This window comes from Oryctolagus cuniculus, chromosome 11 (genome assembly GCF_051225735.1).
Source record: "Oryctolagus cuniculus isolate XC-2025 breed Fujian yellow rabbit chromosome 11, ASM5122573v1, whole genome shotgun sequence".
Classification (NCBI taxonomy): domain Eukaryota; kingdom Metazoa; phylum Chordata; class Mammalia; order Lagomorpha; family Leporidae; genus Oryctolagus; species Oryctolagus cuniculus.
In genome coordinates this window covers 21578157-21596638 of record NC_142877.1, presented here as the reverse complement: position 1 = coordinate 21596638, position 18482 = coordinate 21578157, and the positions used below count along the sequence as shown (strand labels likewise).

Genomic DNA, 18482 nt, shown 5'->3' with positions numbered 1-18482 from the left:
CGACCGCAGCCACTGCGGGTAGCAGGAGAAGGGAGAGGGAAGAGCCCCTCTCCCAGGGCGACCTGAGGCTGCAGGGGGCCCGAGTCAGAGGGAGGGGCGAGCGAGAAGGCGGAGAGAGGAAGGAGGGCGGGAGCAGGGGTGAGGGGCGGGGCCGGCTGTGGGGAGCCAGGCAGAAGGGAGCGGGGTGGTGCGGTGAGGGGCGTGGCCTCTGTACGCCCGGTGCAAAAAGGAGAGGGCTAGGGGGAGAGGGCTGGAGGCGGGGAGGGCGGCAAGCGGACTCCCGGACCCAGCGGATACCCGGATGCCAGGGAGCGCCCGTGACCCTCAGAGGGAGGCCCAGGCCTCACGGTTCCCACCCTCCCCCAGCCCCGGCACCTGCCGGCGTCGCACGGCAGGTGCCGGCGGGCTCAACACTTAGCAAGAGGCGGAGGCTCTTGCTCATAACCTCCAGGCACACATCAGCCCCTTCCCACTCAGAAAGAAGCCCATGAATAGGCGGCCCAGGGGGCACCCCTTCCCCCTTTATTGGTCATTGGTCACTCAAATGGCTTCCTGGAAGTGACCATTGCAGGTTTTTTTTTTTTTTAAGATTTATTATTTTTTGAAAGGCTGAGTTACAGAGGGAGAGACAGAAAGAGAGAGAGAAATCTGATTGTAGGTTCACTCCCCAGATGGCCTCAACAGCCAGGGCTGAGCCAGGCTGAAGCCAGGAGCCAGGAGCTTCATCCAGGTCTCCCATGCGGGTGCAGGGGCCCAAGCCCTTGAGCCATCTTCCACTGCTTTCCCAGGCCATTAGCAGGGAGCTGGGTCAGAAGTGGAGCAGCCAAGACTCGAACCCGCGCCCATATGGGATGCCGCATCACAGGTGGTTCTCTAACATGCTATGCCACAACATCAGCCACTCTATTGCAGTTCTTTTAAAATTTTTTCATTTTTTATTTCAAAGGTACAGAAAAACAATTCCTATCCACTGGTTCACTCCCCAAATGCCCTCAACAGCCAGGGCTAAGGTCAAAGCCAAGAGCCTGGAACTCGACCCAGTTCTCCAGTGTGGGTTACAGAGCCATCACCTGCTGGCTCCCCAGAGCTACAGAGGGGAGCAGAGCCAAGACTGGAACCCAGGCATTCCAATCCAGGAGGCCAGACCCCTGCCCCGGGGCAGCGGCAGATCTGAAAGAGGCGGTGCGAAGCTGGCCTGGAAGCAAGGAGACAGCAACCTGCAGGCCAAGGGCGGTGCCAGGGCCCGGGTGCTGGAGGCCTTCTAGGGGCTGCTGTGTGCACGGGGTGTCCCCACCCACCCACACGCTGGGTTTCCTGGACATGAGGACTGCGGAATGGGGCAGCCGGGCAGACCGCCCTGCCTCTCCAAGCTTCCAGGGGTCAGGTGGTGAGCCGGGAGGAAGGAGGGTGGGAGAGGGCAGGAGGTGCCAGGCTGTGACCCCTGTGCTGTTGATAGCCGAAACACAGATTGCAACAGCCATGTTTGAGGTGGTAACAGGGCCTCATGCTGGCCTGTTTTCCCCACAATACAGCGGCCATTGCGGCGTCCAGGGGGAGCGCTGGCCGGGGCGGGGGGGCAGGGTATCTGAGGCTGCCAGTGTGCTCCACCAGAAGCAGGAGGGGTGGGTGCCTTCCAGGTGTGTACAGCTGGAGCGGGCCCCCTGTAGGCCAGCGGGCTCAGCCACCCAGCAGAGCAAGGAAGTGCTTGGGCTGTGTTCTCCAGTGGATCCTGCCCTGGGCAGATGCCACCTGCTCTGAGGCTCGGTTTTGAAGTTTGTGAGCCAACAACACAGCAGTCACTGACGTCCCTCTGTGAGCCTGGGACAGAGAAGTCTCTGTGTGTCCCTTGTGAACCAGGCACCTGCTGCACAGCAGGCCAGAGAGGGGAGACAGCACAGAGCTCCCAGGCCCCGCTCCCCGCTGCACACGCTGCGTCTCCCAGAGCGTTTGCACAAAGGCAGTGCCCAGGGCCGGGTCTCCAGCGGTGGGTAGCAGGCACCAGGGCCTGCACGCTGGCTACAGGGAGAAGTTCCAGGTGAGGGCCAGAGTATGCCCCACAGCCTTGGGCTGAGGGTGACCAGGTCTTGTTTGTGTGTGTTTGTGGGATTTGAGTTCCTGGTGTCCTATAATCACGAATAGACCTTCCCAGCTGGAACCGGGGCTGGGGCAGGGGCAGGGCCAGGGCGGGCCACACACCCTCCTGGCAGGTATAAGAGCCAAGGAGGAGGGCCCAGGGCCAGGGCCAGCGCACAGACAGCCCGTGGACAGGTCAGTCCTGGGTGTGCTCTTCCCTGGCGGAGCTGGCGGACACTTGCCTGCAGGAGGTCACCAGGACCAGGGCACGGCAGGGTGAGTCTCCCTCCCCTTCCCCAACCCCCAGCTCCTCACCGTGGGAATGGCCGTGCCTGCCTGTCCTGGGGGCTCCTGGGGGGAGGCTGCTGGCCACTTCTCTGGGATTGGAGCCCTGGGTCTCTCAGAGAAGCAGTGTGGGGACAGCAGTGGGCTCTGGGCTTACCCAGCACTCACCAAACACCAGGGCCTGTGGGTCACAGCACTGACAGGACAGAGGACAGAGGCCTGGCTTAGCCTGCCAGCTCTTTAGGCACAATTTTCCTTTTTTTTTTTCTAAATATTTATTTATTTGAAAGTCAGAGTTACACAGAGAGGAGAGGCAGAGAGAGAGAGAGAGAGAGGGAGAAAGTCTTCCATCCGTTGGTTCACCCCACAATTGGCCACAACAGCCAGAGCTGTGCCAATCTGAAGCCAGGAGCCAGGAGCTTCTTCCAGGTCTCCCACATGGGTGCAGGGGCCCAAGGCCTTGGGTTATCTTCTACTGCTTTCCCAGGCCACAGCAGAGAGCTGGATTGGAAGTGGAGCAGTTTGTTCCCGAACCAGAGCCCATATGGGATGCCAGCACTGCAGGCGGCAGCTCCACCCGCTATGCCACAGTGCCGGCCCCACAATTTTCCTTTATAACATTGGTAGAGATTGGTATTTTACAGCTGAGGTGACAGAAGAAAGTTACCCAAGGTCACACAGCAAGTAAGGGGCTTAGCTTCCTGACTGCAGAGCCTGGGTGGTCTTAGCAAATGCACCTGCTGTCTTGCGGCTATGTGCACGCCTTCCCCTTAATGCACGGCAGCCTCCCTAGGCACTATAGCTCGATGATGAGAAACACGTCACTCTGGGATCCACCACAGGCTCCTGGAGCCAGGTCAGCCTTAGGCACCGGGGAAGGGGCCGGCGCTGTGGCACAGCGGGTGAAGCCGCCGCCTGCAGCACCAGCATCCCGGCTGCTCTGTTTCCCATCCAGCTCCCTGCTGATGCACCTGGGACAGCAGCCCATGCCCACGTGAGAGACCTACATGAGGTTCCTGGCTCGAGCCTGGCCCATGCCCAGCTGCGGGGAGTGCACCAGTGGATGGAAGATCTCTCCCTCTCTCTGTAACCTGCCTTTCAAATAAACAGATAAATCTTCACACACACACACACACACACACACACACACCAGGAAGGCCTTGTTGGGGCCATGTCCAGGACCATGTGCGTGCCCTTTGACCTCACAGCCAGCTATGAACTAGATGGCGAAGGATGTAATCACATGTGAACAAAGTTCAGTGCAGGTTTGCTCATGGTCACGGACGACAGGAAGGAGGGGAGTAAATCACGCACGCCCTACAACGAACAATACAGAGCTGTTCACGATCAGGCTCAGAGGGCGCCGAGTGTCACCAGGCTTGTGGTCAAGTGGAAAAGGCATCTTATAAAACCATCTCACTGTGACCCCGGGCCTCCATGCAGTCAGACTGGGCCATGCGTTGGCAGCGGGAGTGTATCTCTGAGACATGGAATTACAGATATTTTGTATTCCTCGTTCTTTTCTGGATTCCCCAGACTTTTCACAATAGCCACAATGGACTCTTAAAAAGCAGAAAAACCATTGAGGGGCCGTGTTTGGCTTAGTGGGTAGAAGCTGCTGGGGTCCCACGCCCTGATCAAGGGGCCTGGCCTTGATGCCCGCCCCTGGAGGCAGCAGCAATGCCACCAGTACTGGGGTCCCTGCCACCCACACGGGAGACCCAGATGCAGTTCCTGGCTCCTGGCTTCCATGGCACAGCCTGACTTTGGAGTTGGTGAGGCTCCAAAGATTTTTAAGAAAAAAGGCATTTTGAAGGGTCTGGTTTTTGCTTCTGTCGCAGGCACTCAGAGGCTTTGGGGCACTAGAATCAGGGGCCATTTCCAGGATGATCCAGTCCATCATGTCACATGTAGGGAGCTGAGGCCCCGAGATGCAAGTGGTCTGGCCCAAGGCCCTACAGGGGACCTGCGGCACCTGCCCAAGAGCCACACGCACCAAGCCAGGCGGCCAGGAGGGCAGGGAGGCGAGTGGATCACAGATGGCATCCACGTGCTGCTCAGACTCACCCGGGGCCACCAGGCGTGGCAAGGAGAGGGGGCAAAGGGCAGCTGGGTGGGCGTGGTCGGCAGGGCGTGCCCCAGACCTGTCGCTCACCTCTGGGCCTTGCTTCCTCCCCAGCTGGGCTGGGCGCTCGCTCACTCACTGCCGGCGGCTGGGACCGGAAGGGAGCATGAAGGGGGCTCGCTGGCGCTACACTCGGCTGGTAAGGGCCCGCTCCACTTGCTCGGGCTGCCAGAGAGGGCGGGAGGCACGGGAGGAGGCCCCTGGCTAGGGGGGGATGCTGGCAGATGTGTCTCCTTCCCAGCGGGCTGGGGCCTTACAGCGGCAGCGACTCTGAACCCTGGGGCTTCGGCGCCCAGCCTCTTGGTCCTGAGACGCCAATGTCTCACCCCCTCCCGTGAGCGGCCTGGGAGCCATGGTGCGCAGGCACCCGGGCACACACACGCTTGCACACACACACTGCAGAGGGGAAGCTCAGCGGAGCATGCACACTGATACACACACAGATTTACACGATCCCAACTCACACTCAAACCACTTTCTGCTGAACACCTCTCACCCCGACGGCCCCACCAGCCTGGTCCAAGCCAACACACAACACACGTGGAAAATCCCACTCTACACAGACCCACATGACCGCACGCACCACGCACCACCTCAGGGCAGGTCATTATTTCCTGCACACACACGGACACACACACACACAGGGCTGCAGCTCCCAGGGCTGAGCTGCCACCTGCTCTTCCCTGCTCCCAGCCTTGAATTTGATCCCTGGCACCCACCCTGGATCCAGAACAAACAGGCGGACCAAGCGCAGGGCCGGCAGCCCCATTTGAGCAGCCGGTGAGCCTTGGCCTTCAGCGGTCAGGGCTGGGGAGGAAGCAGCTGGAGCCAGGGCACAGTCCTGGCTGTCACAGGGCGGGGGGCGGCAGGGCTGCAGGGGCCCGAGGCTCTGGTGCCAGTGAGATGGAGGAAGTGGCCGCTTGTGATCTGCCAGGCCTCCCTATGTCTCCACAGCCCAGCAAAGTGGAGGACGCGCTCTCTGGGGAGGAGGATGACGAAGAGGAAGAGAAGGCGGCGGCCCCAGCCCCAGCCCCAGCCCCAGCCCCAGCCCCAACCGCGGAGGAGCCCCAGCTGATGGAGGCCAGCCAGGTGCTGCGGGCCTCGGAGATTAGGCAGGTTCGGGCATCTTGCGTGGTCCGGAGATTTCAGCCTAAAGGCCACGCCCAGGGGGCCCTGGGCTCCCGGCTGCTCTGTCCCCAGATCACCCTATCACCTTGCACAAATCATTTCCCTCTTGCCTTTCCCTTTCCACACAATGATTCAGTGACTCTAGCGCCCCCGTGCTCCCTGGACCAGCAGGGCAGAGACAAGGAAAGAAGCTGATTCTGAAAGAGCAAAGCCCTTGGCGCTGAAGCCGAAGCTGGGGTGGGGCCAGGCCAGCCGCGGGGAGGGGGTCCCGACCTCAGTGCAAATCCTGGCTTTGGGTTGTTTGGCTTCTCTGAGCCTCAGTCTTCTCATCTGTAAAACGGGACCAGGAACCCCCGTCTTTGAGGGCCCTTGCTAATGGGCATGGACGTCACCGGGACATGCTGTTTAACCGCAGGCCTTCTGCCCCCAGCTCAGCCTCCACCTCCCCCCGAGGCTCAGGGGGCGCCCCTGGAGTCTCGCCTTCTGCACGTCTCGGGACGGCTTCAGCCTGCGGCGGCTGTACCGGCAGATGGAGGGCCACGGCGGGCCGGCGCTGCTGGTGCTGAGGGACCAGGACGGGCAGGTGAGCTGCGCTGGGCCCTCACCTGTGGCTCTCGGGGGCTCCCAAGCACACCTGGCCAGGAGGCAGAGGCGATGGATGGAGTCACACGGGAGGGACGCTGATGAGGGCTTTGAGGCCCATCCCACCCAGAGCCCTCCCCTCGTAATTCACAGAAGAACTGTGTATCTGGAGCACCTCAGTGCGCCCGGGTAGATATGGGACACTGCCGACCTCAGAGTGGCCCCAGGCCTCCTGGAGGTGATAGTCTAACGGGGAGGAGTCAGCTATTAAGGCTAAAACCACCCACCACACATGCAGAGCCCCATCTCCTCAGCAGTGCTTGGGGGGAGGAGCCTCATCAGCTGAGCCACACCCACCTCCATGCTCACACAGCCCCGCTGCAGGGGAGGAGGTCGAGCTGGTGCGAGGCGGCTGCCACACAGGGCTCCTGCCTTGAGACCCTGTGGTGGGTGGCTCCAGCCTTGCACTCGGGTGGCAGGAAGCGGGCTTGGGAGCTGGTTTCAGATGCCCCTCTGTGGAAGGCACCTGTTCATGCCCGGAGAGACCTCAGGGGTCCTAGAGGACCCTCGCATGAGCCCTTCCACCCAAGGGCCGGGAAGCTCCCTCCCGCTGGATGGAGCCCCAACACTGGGACCAGGAGGAAGTTCCTCCTGGTATTAACAGACAACCTTGGCCAGCGCCGCGGCTCAATAGGCTAATCCTCTGCCTTGTGGCGCCGGCACACCGGGTTCTAGTCCCGGTCGGGGCGCCAGATTCTGTCCCGGTTGCCCCTCTTCCAGGCCAGCTCTCTGCTGTGGCCTGGGAAGGCAGTGGAGGATGGTCCAGGTGCTTGGGCTCTGCACCCGCTTGGGAGACCAGGAGGAAGTGCCTGGCTCCTGGCTTCGGATGGGTGTAGCTCTGGCTGTAGTGGCCATTTGGGGGGTGAACCAGCGGAAGGAAGACCTTTCTCTCTGTCTCTCTTCTCACTGTCAAACTTTGCCTGTCAAAAACAAAAACAAAAAAACCCACAACCCTACTCCCCACAGCTAGGAAAGCTAGCTTGCCCCAAGCAGGAGATAGCCAAGGGAGCTTTGATGGCTCCACACGGTGAAAAGCTGGGCCACGGTGTCCTTTTTATTGTTTTGTTTTTTAAGATTTATTTTATTTATCTGAAAGGCAGAATTACAGACAGAGAGAGAGAGAGCTTTTCCATCTGTTGGTTCACTCCCCAAATGGCCACAACAGCCAGGGCTAAGCCAGGCTGAAGCCAGGAGCCTGGAACTCCATCTGGGGCTCCCACGTGGGTGGCAGGGGCCCAAGCACTTGAGCCATCATTCACTGCCTTCCCAGGTGCATTAGCTGGGAGCAAACTAGAACCAGCGCTCTGATAAGGGACCCCAGTGCCGCAGGGGGCAGCTTCACCTGCAGTGCCACGAGGTTTTCTCCTTAAACAGTCTCTGAAACGCATTCAGGAGACAGCTGGAGACAAGAACAGAAGGACTGACGGTGCAGTTTCTTAGATGCAACAGTGTGTATTACGGTGACGTAAGACAAAGTCCCCCGGTTGGCGACACAGCTCAGTAGGCTAATCCTCCACCTAGCGGCGCCGGCACACGGGGTTCTAGTCCCGGTCGGGGCGCCGGATTCTGTCCCGGTTGCCCCTCTTCCAGGACAGCTCTCTGCTGTGGCCAGGGAAGGCAGTGGAGGATGGCCCAAGTGCTTGGGCCCGGCACCCCATGGGAGACCAGGATAAGTACCTGGCTCCTGCCATTGGATCAGCGCGGTGGGCCGGCCACAGTGCGCCAGCCGTGGCGGTTGGAGGGTGAACCAACGGCAAAAAAGGAAGACCTTTCTCTCTGTCTCTCTCTCTCACTATCCACTCTGCCTGTCCAAAAAAAAAAAAAAGTATTGAAGAGTTAATAAATAAATGCTTTATTAAAAAAAAAAAGACAAAGTCCCCCATCTTAGGAGCCGAACTGTTTAGGGTTGGAGGGTCGTTTCCCAAGGCTCAGAGAAGCACATGAAGAGGCAGAGAAAGCAAACGTGGCAAATACATTTGCAACTCTGGGTGGAGGTGCAGGGCATCCGGGTCCTGCTCTTCACTTCTCGCTATGGCTGAACTTGGTCAATACAAGCACCTTACATTAAGTGCATTACACAGGGTCTCCTCTTTGCGATAAAAGTATGCACAGACATGGGTGTTTAAAACAGAGGTCAATGGGCGGTACTTCGTGTAGCTATGACAGTGCAGCTAGCGATGCCTGGCTCTGCTCCCAATTCCAGCTTCTGCTAAGGTGCACCGTGGGGGGGCGGGGGGGGCACAGGGATGGCTGCTGTCCTTGTGTCCCAGATGCTATACATGTGGGAGACCTGGGCTGAGCTGCTGGCTTCGGCCTGGCCTAGTCCTGGCTATTGTGGGCACGTGGGAATAATTTAGTAGATGGGTTCTCTGACTTTCAAACAATCTATTAAAAATATAAATACATAAAGTAGAAGGTGAGACACCCTCGTCCCCTATCCGAGCGCTTGGGTTTCAGTCTTGGCTCCAGCTTCCTCCCAAAGCTGACCTGGGAGGCAGCAGTGACGGCTCCAGTGCTTGGGCCCCTGCCACCCATGTGGGAGACCTGGGTGGAGCTCCTGGCTCCCAAGGGTCCTGGCCATGGGATGGGAGTGCTCTGTATCTGCCTCTCAAATAAATCAATAAAGTTGACCGTTCAGTGTGTGCACTGGCAGGGAACGCGCTCAGAGGTTAAGAGGAGTTGTGCTGGGGAGACAGAACAGGGGTCTGTGGCTCCCCTATCTTCCTCCCTTTCTGCTTGTGTACAACTTGTGATTTTCCTGCACGGGGCCCTCGTACAAGACTAAGCGAGAGCAGGAGGGTCCCGACACTGCAGGCAGTGGCCAGCGACAGCCCTGCCGCGGGGCGCCGTGAGTTTGCCACGTGCTGGCCTGCAGGCCTGGATCCCCAGCTCCGCCCAGCTGTCCCAGGATGGGCTCCGTTTTCCACACCTGGAGGGGGGTGGCTGGGGGGCTCCTGACTCCCGTCCAGCTGCAGACGGCACGTTCTTCTCTCCAGATGTTCGGCGCCTTCTCCTCCTCGGCCATCCGGCTCAGCAAGGGCTTCTACGGAACTGGAGAGACCTTCCTCTTCTCCTTCTCCCCGCAGCTGAAGGTGATGCTCACACCCTTCACGGGGGAGGGCCTAGGGAGGACCACGCCTGGGGCTCAGCGGCCCTAAGCGCTGCCGGCCATGCTGGGCTGCCTGGTGTCCCTTGAGCTCGGCTGGCGGCGGGCAGAGGAGCCCCTGGGCCTACTCATTAAAAAAAAAAAAAAAAAAAAAGAATCGAACGGCAGAATGAAAGACAGAGCATCCAGCTGCTGGTTCACTCCCCAAGTGGCCACAATGACCAGGCTGAAGCCAGGAGTCTAGAGCTCCATCCAGGTCTCCCTCACGGGTGGCAGGGGCCCAAGCACTTGGACCATCATCCACTACCCTCCCAAGTGCCTAAGCAGGGAGCTGGATTGGGATTGGAGCAGCCAGGACTTGAATTTGTTTTCCAGTATAAGATGCAGGTGTCCCAAGTGGCCACTTAAACTGCTGTGCCACAGCCCCAGCCTCTGATCTTCAACAAAGTGGCTGCTGGGGCCGGGGCTGTGGCACAGCGGGCTGAGCCGCCACCTGGAACATGTCATCCCATACGGGCACCAATTTGAGTCCTGGCTGCTGCACTGCTGATCCAGCTCCCTGCCAATGCACCTGGGAAAGCAGCAGAAGATGGCCCAAGTGCTTGGGCCCTGACATGGGAGACTTGGCTCTTGCCTTTGGCCTGGCCCAGCCCTGGCTGCTGTGGCTATCTGGGGAGTGAACCAGCAGATGGCAAATCTCTCGTGTTCTCTGTCTTTTCCTCTCTCTGTGTGGCTCTGCCTTTCAAATAAATATATTTTTTTTAAATGTGGCTGTTGGGTTCCCGGCTGGGAGAGGAGGCAGGACACAGGGCACAGGCTGGAAGGGCCTGCTGGGTCCACGTGCAGGCCAGCCCTAGGGTGAGCAGGAGGAGGAGGGAGGACACGTCCGGGACCTCTGATGAACAGCACGGTAAGGCCATCAGCTAGTGGTGTGGATGGGGGTGAAGGCGCCAGAGGGTCCCCGTGGTGGCAGGGGGTGGGGGCACGGAGGAAGCTGGGGCTCAGGAGCCCAGCAAGGCCAGGCTGCCCTTGGCGCGTGCTTCCCACTGGTGACACTCGGCTCCCTGGGCCAGGCCTGCAGAGTGGCTGCGCTCGTCCAGGCCGGGCTCTGGCACAGGGAAAAGGAAGCTGAAGGGAGTGAGGGCACAGGGGCTGGATGTGCAGGGAGGGAAGCCGGGGGTTCCTGAGACAGACGCCCCCCACCCCCGACATCAGACCTGGAGCAGCGAGGCCGCAGGGTCGGAAGACAAGATGTGGTGGACAGGGAGGGACGCTGACGACGGACGGCGCAGATGTGACCGTTCCTGGACCTGCCCGTGGGAGGCAGCGACTGGAAACCCAGGCGCCCAGAAGCAGGGCTTTGCAGGCTGCAACCATCCTCCACCCAGAGTGCCGTGCCTGGCCACTCGCTGAGCAAAGCTACGGAGTGCAACGTGCTTGGCGGGAACCAGCGACTCCCCCTCTCCTAAAAGGGGGACATGTGCCCCCTGCAGGGCTGTGCAGCTCCGTCTGACAGATGAAGAAACAGGCGCAGAGAGGTGGAGCGCCAGGCCTGTGCTCCCAGTCAGGTGCTGGTGAGAACGAGACCGGACACTGGCCCTGGCGTCTGCACCAACTCTAAGCCGGAGGGTCCCTGGAGAGCTGCCCCGGCTGCAGAGCAGCACAGGGGACAAGCGAGGGGTGCGTGGGGAGACGGACTTCCCCTAGGGGGAGCTGTGGAGCTGCATCTTGAGAGACCAGAAGAGGCAGCATTGAGGGAGGAGCAGGTGCAAAGGCACAGATGGCACAGAGAAGAAACACCCAGGGACCCAAAAAGAAGAGTGGGGGTCGGGGGGGAGTCCAGGCATCTTCCTGGGTGGGCACAGCGCGCCGTCTGGAAGGATTTGTTCAGGCTCTTTGCAGTGTCCCAGTGCTCTGGTTAGTTCTGGTTAGCCCCAGGACACACAGAGACCACTCAGCTGTCCACCCCCACCGACCCCACGCTGCCATCAGCCAGGCTCCTCCCCCGACCTTCCCAGGCACGGGAGCGGGGCCAGTGAGGACTCCTTGCCAGGGCCTTTGGCTGCCTCCCCCTCCCCCCAGCTTATGTCCGGTAAGCCTGCTTCTGGCTCTCGGCCCTGGCCTGCTCTGCAGCACTGTAGTGAAACACCCGAGGCAGGCTACAGCTTTGTAAGGAGAAGCGGATTCCTTAGCTCCCAGCCTTGGAGGCTGCTGGGAGCTGGGTGTGAGTCACAGACCACAGGGCGACTCAGGCTCTCACAGTCAGCTGCTCTCCCAACAGCTCCCTCCCATAGACTGCAGACCTGGGGACCCGCCCACCGGGCCCCCGCCCCTTAAAGGTCCCACACCATCTCCCACGCACAGAGCCGCTCTGGGAATGGAACAGCCCTGGAGGTAAACTCACACCACAGGCTCCCTTCTCTGTTGGTGGTCTCTCTCCCCAGTGCCATGGCTTCTTCCCCAGGCCCCAAGCTCACACAGCCAGCTGCTACCTAGCAGCTCCACTTGGATTTCAAACACTAAGCTCCTCCCCCAAGCCTAGGCTCTCTCCCACCCCCATGCCGAGCTGCCAGAGTCCTCAGGGCTCTCCGTGCACCCAGCACCCACCCCTTCTCACCATGCCTCTGCTGCCGCCCTGGTTCAAGGAAGGCAGCCTGGCCCTTGCCTCCGACTGGGTCTCCCTGCTCCCCCTGCGGCTGTCAGTGAAAGGACCGCGTCAGGGCATGTGTGCCTTAGCAAAGTGCGAACGCGACCCACACAGCCCTGCACCTGCCAGCTGCTGCCACCTTGCGCTTCCTTCACTCTGCGCCCGGCTGCTCCCGCCTCGGGGCCTTTGCACCTGCTGCTCTGCCTAGCACACCCTCCCAGGGACCTCCACAGGGCTCTGCTCTCGGTTCCTGCAGGACCACTGTCTCAGGGAGGCGGAAAAGGGCCACACTCACCCCTGGACGTGTCGACTCCCTATCCACTGACACCTGCCACGCCTCACGAGAACATGAGTCTATGCGACAGATGTCTGTCCTTGGCGTCCACCGTTTCTCCCAGGGCCTAAAGCGGCCCCTGGCACACATATGCTCAAAATCATGGCCGGGTGACGCTGGGGCTTTCCAGAGAGGGGCTGTCTCCCCGCCCACCCTTCAGGACCCTAGGATCCGAAGGTGGGCCACTCTCTGTTACTGGCAGCACCGAGGGCCTGGTCTGCTCCCTCACGCCCTGAGAGAAGAGAGGGGTGACTGGCTCTGCCTCCTTGTGGTTACTGTCACCTCAGCCCTCTGAGCCCGGGACCCCCTCTGATCAGCCCATCTTCTGGTTTGGACCAGCTGGTTTCTTGCAGCAATTTTGTGCAATGAATTACAAGCAACAATATGAGGGTACTTCAAAGTGGATTTTGTTTATTTGGGTGCAAAAGGGTGTGAAATCCCTGCTAGGTTTCTGCAGAATCTGCATTTTTCCATAAACTTTGCGAAGGCCTCTTGCAGATTATATTCTTGTGGCTCTTTAGAAAAAATTTTTATTTTTTTTTGGACAGGCAGAGTGGACAGTGAGAGAGAGAGAGAGAGAGAGAGAGCTCTTCCTTTTTGCCGTTGGTTCACCCTCCAATGGCTGCCGCGGCCGGCGCACCATGCTGATCCGAAGCCAGGAGCCTGGTGCTTCTCCTGGTCTCCCATGGGGTGCAGGGCCCAAGCACTTGGGCCATCCTCTACTGCTCTCCCGGGCCACAGCAGAGAGCTGGCCTGGAAGAGGGGCAACCGGGACAGAATCCGGCGCCCCCACTGGGACTAGAACCCGGTGTGCCGGCGTCGCAAGGCGGAGGATTAGCCTAGTGAGCCGCGGCGCCGGCCTTCTTGTGGCTCTTTAAAGCTTGGCCTGATTGGACTCAAGTGATTTCTTCACTCAACAAACTTCTCAACTACATACCAGGAATATAGCTGACGATCACGACAGGACCACGGAACAGGCCGCTGCCGATGTGCACACCCGTATCAGGGGGTCTGCGTGCCAGTCCCAGCTGTTCCTGCTCATGCGCCCCTTGGGAGGAAGCAGCCGATGGCTCACATAGCTGGCCCCTGCCACCCATGCGGGAGACCTGGATCCAGTTCCTGGCCCCCAGCTCCAGCCTGCCATAGTCCTGGCCATGGGAACTGTGTGTCTGCCCTTCCAATAGCTCAGAAAGAATTTGAAAAATAAAAACCAGGTCTGAGGGGGAGGGCGGCCGCAGGAAATATGAGATGTCATTTGGGCTGAAAGATGGCTCGTGGGTGCTTGGGGGGTGGAGGGAAGAGCTCTCTGGGCTACAGCAAGGAGGTGACTTCTGTTCCCGTAGTAACAGGAGGCCAGGGGAGGGTGCGAAGCTGCAGCGTGGACAGGGGCGAGTGAGGCTGGGCCAGGCAGAAGTGGCCGCCGTCAGGGGGCGTCTCACCGATGGGCACAGGCAGGGAGACTCAGGAGTGGAGTTCAAGATGGGTCCCGTCTCCTGCCCTGGGCTTCTCCACTCCTCTCTCTATTGTAGGAAACAGGGAGCCTTCGAGGTCTGTTCCCATTCCTCCAATGAGGGGGCTTCCAGGCGGTGGGAATTCTAACGATGGTATGAGGCGGCGGACGCCAGGGATGCTGGCAGGAGGACTCTCGAGAGCCCGAGTCCCTCCCGCCCCCCAGCTTTGGGGTCAAGACCTGCCTGGTAACCCGAGCCCTTCCACCTCCCCAGGTCTTCAAGTGGACCGGAAGCAACTCTTTCTTCGTGAAAGGAGACTTGGACTCATTGATGCTGGGCAGCGGCAGGTGCGTGTCTTGGGTCGTCTGTCCTGGTCCCGTTTCCTCTCCTCTCCTGTCCTGCTTGGCTGCTCCAGATAAGGCAGGAGGCTAGGGGGGCTTTAGGAGGCCTCTTTCTGAAGGAGTTTGGGGCCTTCAGGGTCCACAGCCGTGAGATTCGCGCCTCTGCTGAACACTTGCCAGAAAAAATGTCCCGGTGCCTAAAACTGGGTGGTGCAGATGGTTGCACTACTGCCCGTGCGTATTTTGAAAAACACTCTAGGCCCGTGCTGTAGCTCACTAGGCTAATCCTCCGCCTGCGGCGCCGGCACCCCGGGTTCTAGTCCTGGTTGGGGCGATGGTTCTGTCCCGGTTGCCCCTCTTCCAGTCCAGCTCTCTGCTGTGGTCCGGGAAGGCAGTGGAGGATGGCCCAAGTACTTGGGCCCTGCACCCCATGGGAGACCAGGAGGAAGCACCTGGCTCCTGGCTTTGGATCAGCACAGCATGCCGGCTGTAGCGGCCATTTGGGGGGTACACCAATGGAAGGAAGACCTTTCTCTCTGTCTCTCTCTCTCTCTCACTGTGAGCCTTGCCAGCACTGTCCTCTTCTCTTTAGTGGCCACTTCGGGCTGTGGCTGGACGGAGACTTGTATCACGGTGGGAGCCAGCCCTGCGCGACCTTCAACAACGAGGTGCTGGCCCGGCACGAGCAGTTCTGCGTCACGGAGCTGGAGGCCTGGGCGTTGAGCTGAGGCTCAGGGGGCCGCCTAGGCCCTGCTTACACAGAGCAGCCCACCCGGCGCCTGGTGAGGGCCCTGGCATTGACTGTGACTGCTGGCCAGCCCCCCCGATGTCTGGGACCCAAGAAGGGACGGGGCAAGCACTGCTTGGTTGCGGAGGTGACCGCGGAGGAGCGGAAGCTACAAAGTCCCTCGTGAAAAGCATCCTAGCAGGAGTCCTACAAATAGTACGTGCTTATTGTGGGAACCGGAAGGAGCGGAAATTAAAGCGGCTGAACCACCTTCTCGAACACTAACATTCGCACGTGTATCCTGCCAATTTGTACACACACACGCGCACACACATAGAGGCACACACATCTGTGTATTCCCTTATCTAAACGAGACTCTGGCTTGTGTGCTTTGGAAGTTCTTTTAATTGAAACATCATCCAACCTGCGAAAGCCAGACTCCACCGGCGGGACTAACAGACGCCAGCGGCATTACCGCCTCCCCGGCCCTGTGGCTGCTCTGCCACCTGCGTGCCAGGTGCTCGCAAAGCCACCGTTTCGTTTCACAGGATCGGGGAGCAGCGAATGAGTAACGCGCGTATCTGGACAGAGACGGAAACCTGTGGAGACGGGGCCCGAGGGCAGGTTGAGAGAGGAGGCGGGTGGACGCTGTGCCGCGGAGTGCCTGGTGTGCGTCCCGGACACCCTGCGCTTCCGATCCAGCACCCATCTGGGACGTACTGGGAGCAGTCCTGGGGCCCTGCTATCCACGTGGGAAACCTGGATGGACCAGACCTGGCTGTTATGGGAATTTAGGGAGTGAGCCAGAGGGTGGAAGATCTCTATTAGTCTGCCTTTGAAATAAATGTCTTAGTTTTTATTTTATTTTTTTAAAAAGAGGATGACCTGTTTTCCGTGCATCAGCAGTTCTGAAACCTCAGGAAGCCCGCCCCCTGCCGCCAGTGCCAGTCTCTGCAGGGACAGGGGACCCTTCGGGCTGCCTCGCGTCAACACCCTTGCTGCTTGCAGCCCCGGCCCAGGGCTTGCCCGGCCACGCGCACACCCAGACACATTCAGGACACTTTATGGCAGCAGCCCAGCCCAGGCAGGGGATCGCGTCCTTGTAACCTGCCGTTGCATTTACAGTCTCAAGGCAACAATGTCTACGACTCCAGAGACCACGTTGTTAAAATCTCTATTTTTATACAAACAGTCAAGAATTTTTTTTTTTTTTAAAAGCAACCTGGTAAGCGGCACACGGTTCTCATCATCACAACAGTCATAACGGGCGTAAAGTGCAGCTGCCTCGCGTGTGACAGAAGATGCAAACCAGACACGGTCTCGCTGCACCTCGGCCAGCAAGCGGTGCGGTGCTGGGACGACGGCACTCGGGCAGCCCCAGGCCCTGAAACACAGGGATCTCCGCAGAGACTACATTCGTGACCTTGGGGCTGGCCGCAGGACGCTGAGGGCCACTGTTGGCTGCCCTGAAAGTTGTCGAGGCAGCTGGGCGAGCAGATGTGGCCGCGTGCTGGGGCCGCCCTGGCTGAGGCTCCTGTGAGCCGAGGAGTCAACACCGCCCCCCACAGGGCCTCACGGTGGAGGGCTCCCGTGCTGCTCTGAGCCACAGTCAGCCCGTGGGTGTGGACGGAACAGAATCTGGTTCTACGGGGGTCCTCCAAAAGTTCATGGAAAATGTGTGTTATGAAAAAAAGTGCATGAGTTTGGCCTTTTTTCTCCACCAAAACAAATGCTTTTTGATGCCATTTTCCCATGAACCTTTTCAAGCAGCCTCATACAGTGCCAAGTGACGCACCCCTAAGACATAGCTAACCTGCTGGCTGTGGTCAGAGCCACTGCAACCGCCTGGCTGCCGGCTCGTTCCCTGGGCGGATCAGCACCAGATGGGAGGGACAACCGGAAGCCGCTAGGGAGGCACAAGCTCAGCTTGGGCGCTCCAGCGTCTGCCCTGCGACCTGCCAAGGGCACGGAAGCAGCCACAACATAGTCCTAGGTCTGAACGGGCTGAGCGCAGCTCCTGGGGTGACCTCCGCCCAGCTCACGGCCTGCAGGACTGGGGCAGCGAGCACTCAGGAGACAAAGAAACTGCCCGACCTGAAGCTGGGGCGGACGCAAGGAACGGCCTCGTTCGAGGGACCCCTCTGTCCCGGGGGCTCCGCTGAGGAGGAAGCCAGAGCCCCCAGACCCTCCCGCTAGCTTCCCCAGGCCTTTCTCCGAGAGTCAGACCCACTCCTGGCCCTCGCCTCCTGCTGTCACCCCAACCTGGCAGCGTATGAGGGGGCTAGAAGGGTGGGGGTGTCTCTCCCCTGTGCGTAGATTACCTGTGGACGGCTATTCACATACTTGGGGCGACAGGTGCCACCCTAGGGGGCTGGGATTGTATGTTCTGGTTTTAACCACGTCCATCCAAGACAAATCCCACGTCTAATTTCAATGTACAGCCTTTTGTCATTTCTAAGTTAACAACAATCATCTGTCCCAGCGCTCAGGGTAGATACAAGAGTTATCTTAAGAAAATGGATTACGGAGGGAGAAAGGTTTTCTTAGCATTAAAATCAGTCCATGTCAGCTTTTCCCAGTGTGCATAGCAAGACTGGCCACATACCTTTTTGTTTCTTTTAAAACCACTTAGCTTGAGCATGTGCGCACGTTCAAAACATAACACGAGAAGCAGTGACCATCAGTCCATTCGGAGGGCCGGACGGAGGGCTCTGGGGGAACCGAGCAGGGGACGCCCTCTGCGGCACTCACACCAGCTTGTCCTGGAAGAGCTGGCCCCTGGACCTGAGCGCCTCCCGGCTGCCGGTGGGGCTCGCGCCTGGATCCCTGTTCCACTCCCGCTTTCGAGGGGTGATAAGCGGCGCGATTACATCGCCATCCTGTCAGGGAGAAACAGAGAAAAACTGGCTTCCGTCATTTGGTCTCCGAGCGCGCTCGGCTTGTGCACTCAGCCTGCTCCTGGGGACGCTTACTCTTGGGGAGCCCTGAACCGCACGTGCCCTGGGCCCGACTCACAGGAGCAAGAGTCCTGAGCCAAGAGCCTGTGAGGACAGACAGCCTTTGCTCTCAGAGACAGACAGAAGCAGACACACCACCGCCCTTCCCGGGCCTCCTGGAGCCCAGGCGCTCGCCTGTTTGTCCAGAAGGAAGGGCTGCACTGCACCCCTCTGCAATAAATCCCAGGTCCACCAGATGGCCCAAAAAGAGGAAAGGTGGGGAGGAGCAGCATGTACCTACTGAACTTGAGTTTTTAATTTACAAAGTGAGCACGGGCTCCTGCCAAATGAGCTGCTCCCCTCTGAAATGCAGGAGAGTCCCAAAGTGAACGCCGCTTGGACCTGAAAGCAGAGAATGCGAGCGGCCCAGCCTGACCTGTTCTTGAACTTGTGGCCCTGCTCTTGGTTGACGGGAAGGCTCTCTGCAAGTCTCTATGCCGCAGCAGGGTAGTACGCTCCTCGTTTTTCTCTCTGCTCCCAGACCCATTCTGCTCTTAGAAACTACTTTCCCCAGCACCTGTGCCCACTGCCTTCCGATGGGAAGAGGAGGGAGGCCAGGGGCAAAGCAAGGCCGAGCCACCAGGGCCCGGCAGCAGTGGCTGTGAGTCTTCGGTGCTTGCAACTTCT

At 59.6% G+C, this 18482-nt stretch overlaps 2 protein-coding genes across 16 annotated transcripts in view; one reads left to right on the top strand and one right to left on the bottom strand.

The window, feature by feature from the left end:
- Positions 1-1896: 1896 nt before the first annotated feature.
- On the top strand, positions 1897-16537 carry TLDC2 (TBC/LysM-associated domain containing 2). 3 transcript variants are annotated; one of them, XM_089308013.1, is made up of 7 exons: positions 1897-2349; positions 4538-4622; positions 5438-5599; positions 6042-6194; positions 9250-9345; positions 14065-14138; positions 14725-16537. In XM_089308013.1, exons 2-7 carry the CDS (start codon positions 4590-4592, stop codon positions 14858-14860), a joined length of 654 nt encoding a protein of 217 aa, XP_089164139.1. In that variant the 5' UTR covers positions 1897-2349; positions 4538-4589; the 3' UTR covers positions 14861-16537. The 3 variants fall into 3 exon arrangements, with proteins under 3 accessions (XP_089164139.1, XP_089164138.1, XP_002710824.4); XM_089308012.1 differs by having other exon boundaries at positions 2258-4622; positions 5438-5572; XM_002710778.6 differs by having other exon boundaries at positions 2258-4622.
- The window catches only part of SAMHD1 (SAM and HD domain containing deoxynucleoside triphosphate triphosphohydrolase 1), a 46183-nt gene continuing 43717 nt past the window's right edge, over positions 16017-18482 (bottom strand). For all 13 annotated transcript variants that reach the window (XM_089308007.1, XM_089308003.1, XM_089308004.1 and 10 more), the window contains one exon: positions 16017-17738. In XM_089308007.1, the coding sequence (XP_089164133.1) occupies positions 17607-17738 (132 nt within the window). In that variant the 3' untranslated portion in view covers positions 16017-17606. The remainder of the gene's footprint in view (positions 17739-18482) is intronic.

What these genes read in the sequence shown, in the direction of transcription:
- TLDC2 (XM_002710778.6), top strand. Translation starts at nt 4,290, where the DNA reads ATGCAAGTGGTCTGGCCCAAGGCCCTACAGGGGACCTGCGGCACCTGC. An exon ending in GGGCCTCGGAGATTAGGCAG is followed by an intron (nt 5,600 to 6,041) that starts GTTCGGGCATCT and finishes TTCTGCCCCCAG; the next exon opens with CTCAGCCTCCACCTCCCCCC. An exon ending in CCTTCTCCCCGCAGCTGAAG is followed by an intron (nt 9,346 to 14,064) that starts GTGATGCTCACA and finishes CCACCTCCCCAG; the next exon opens with GTCTTCAAGTGGACCGGAAG.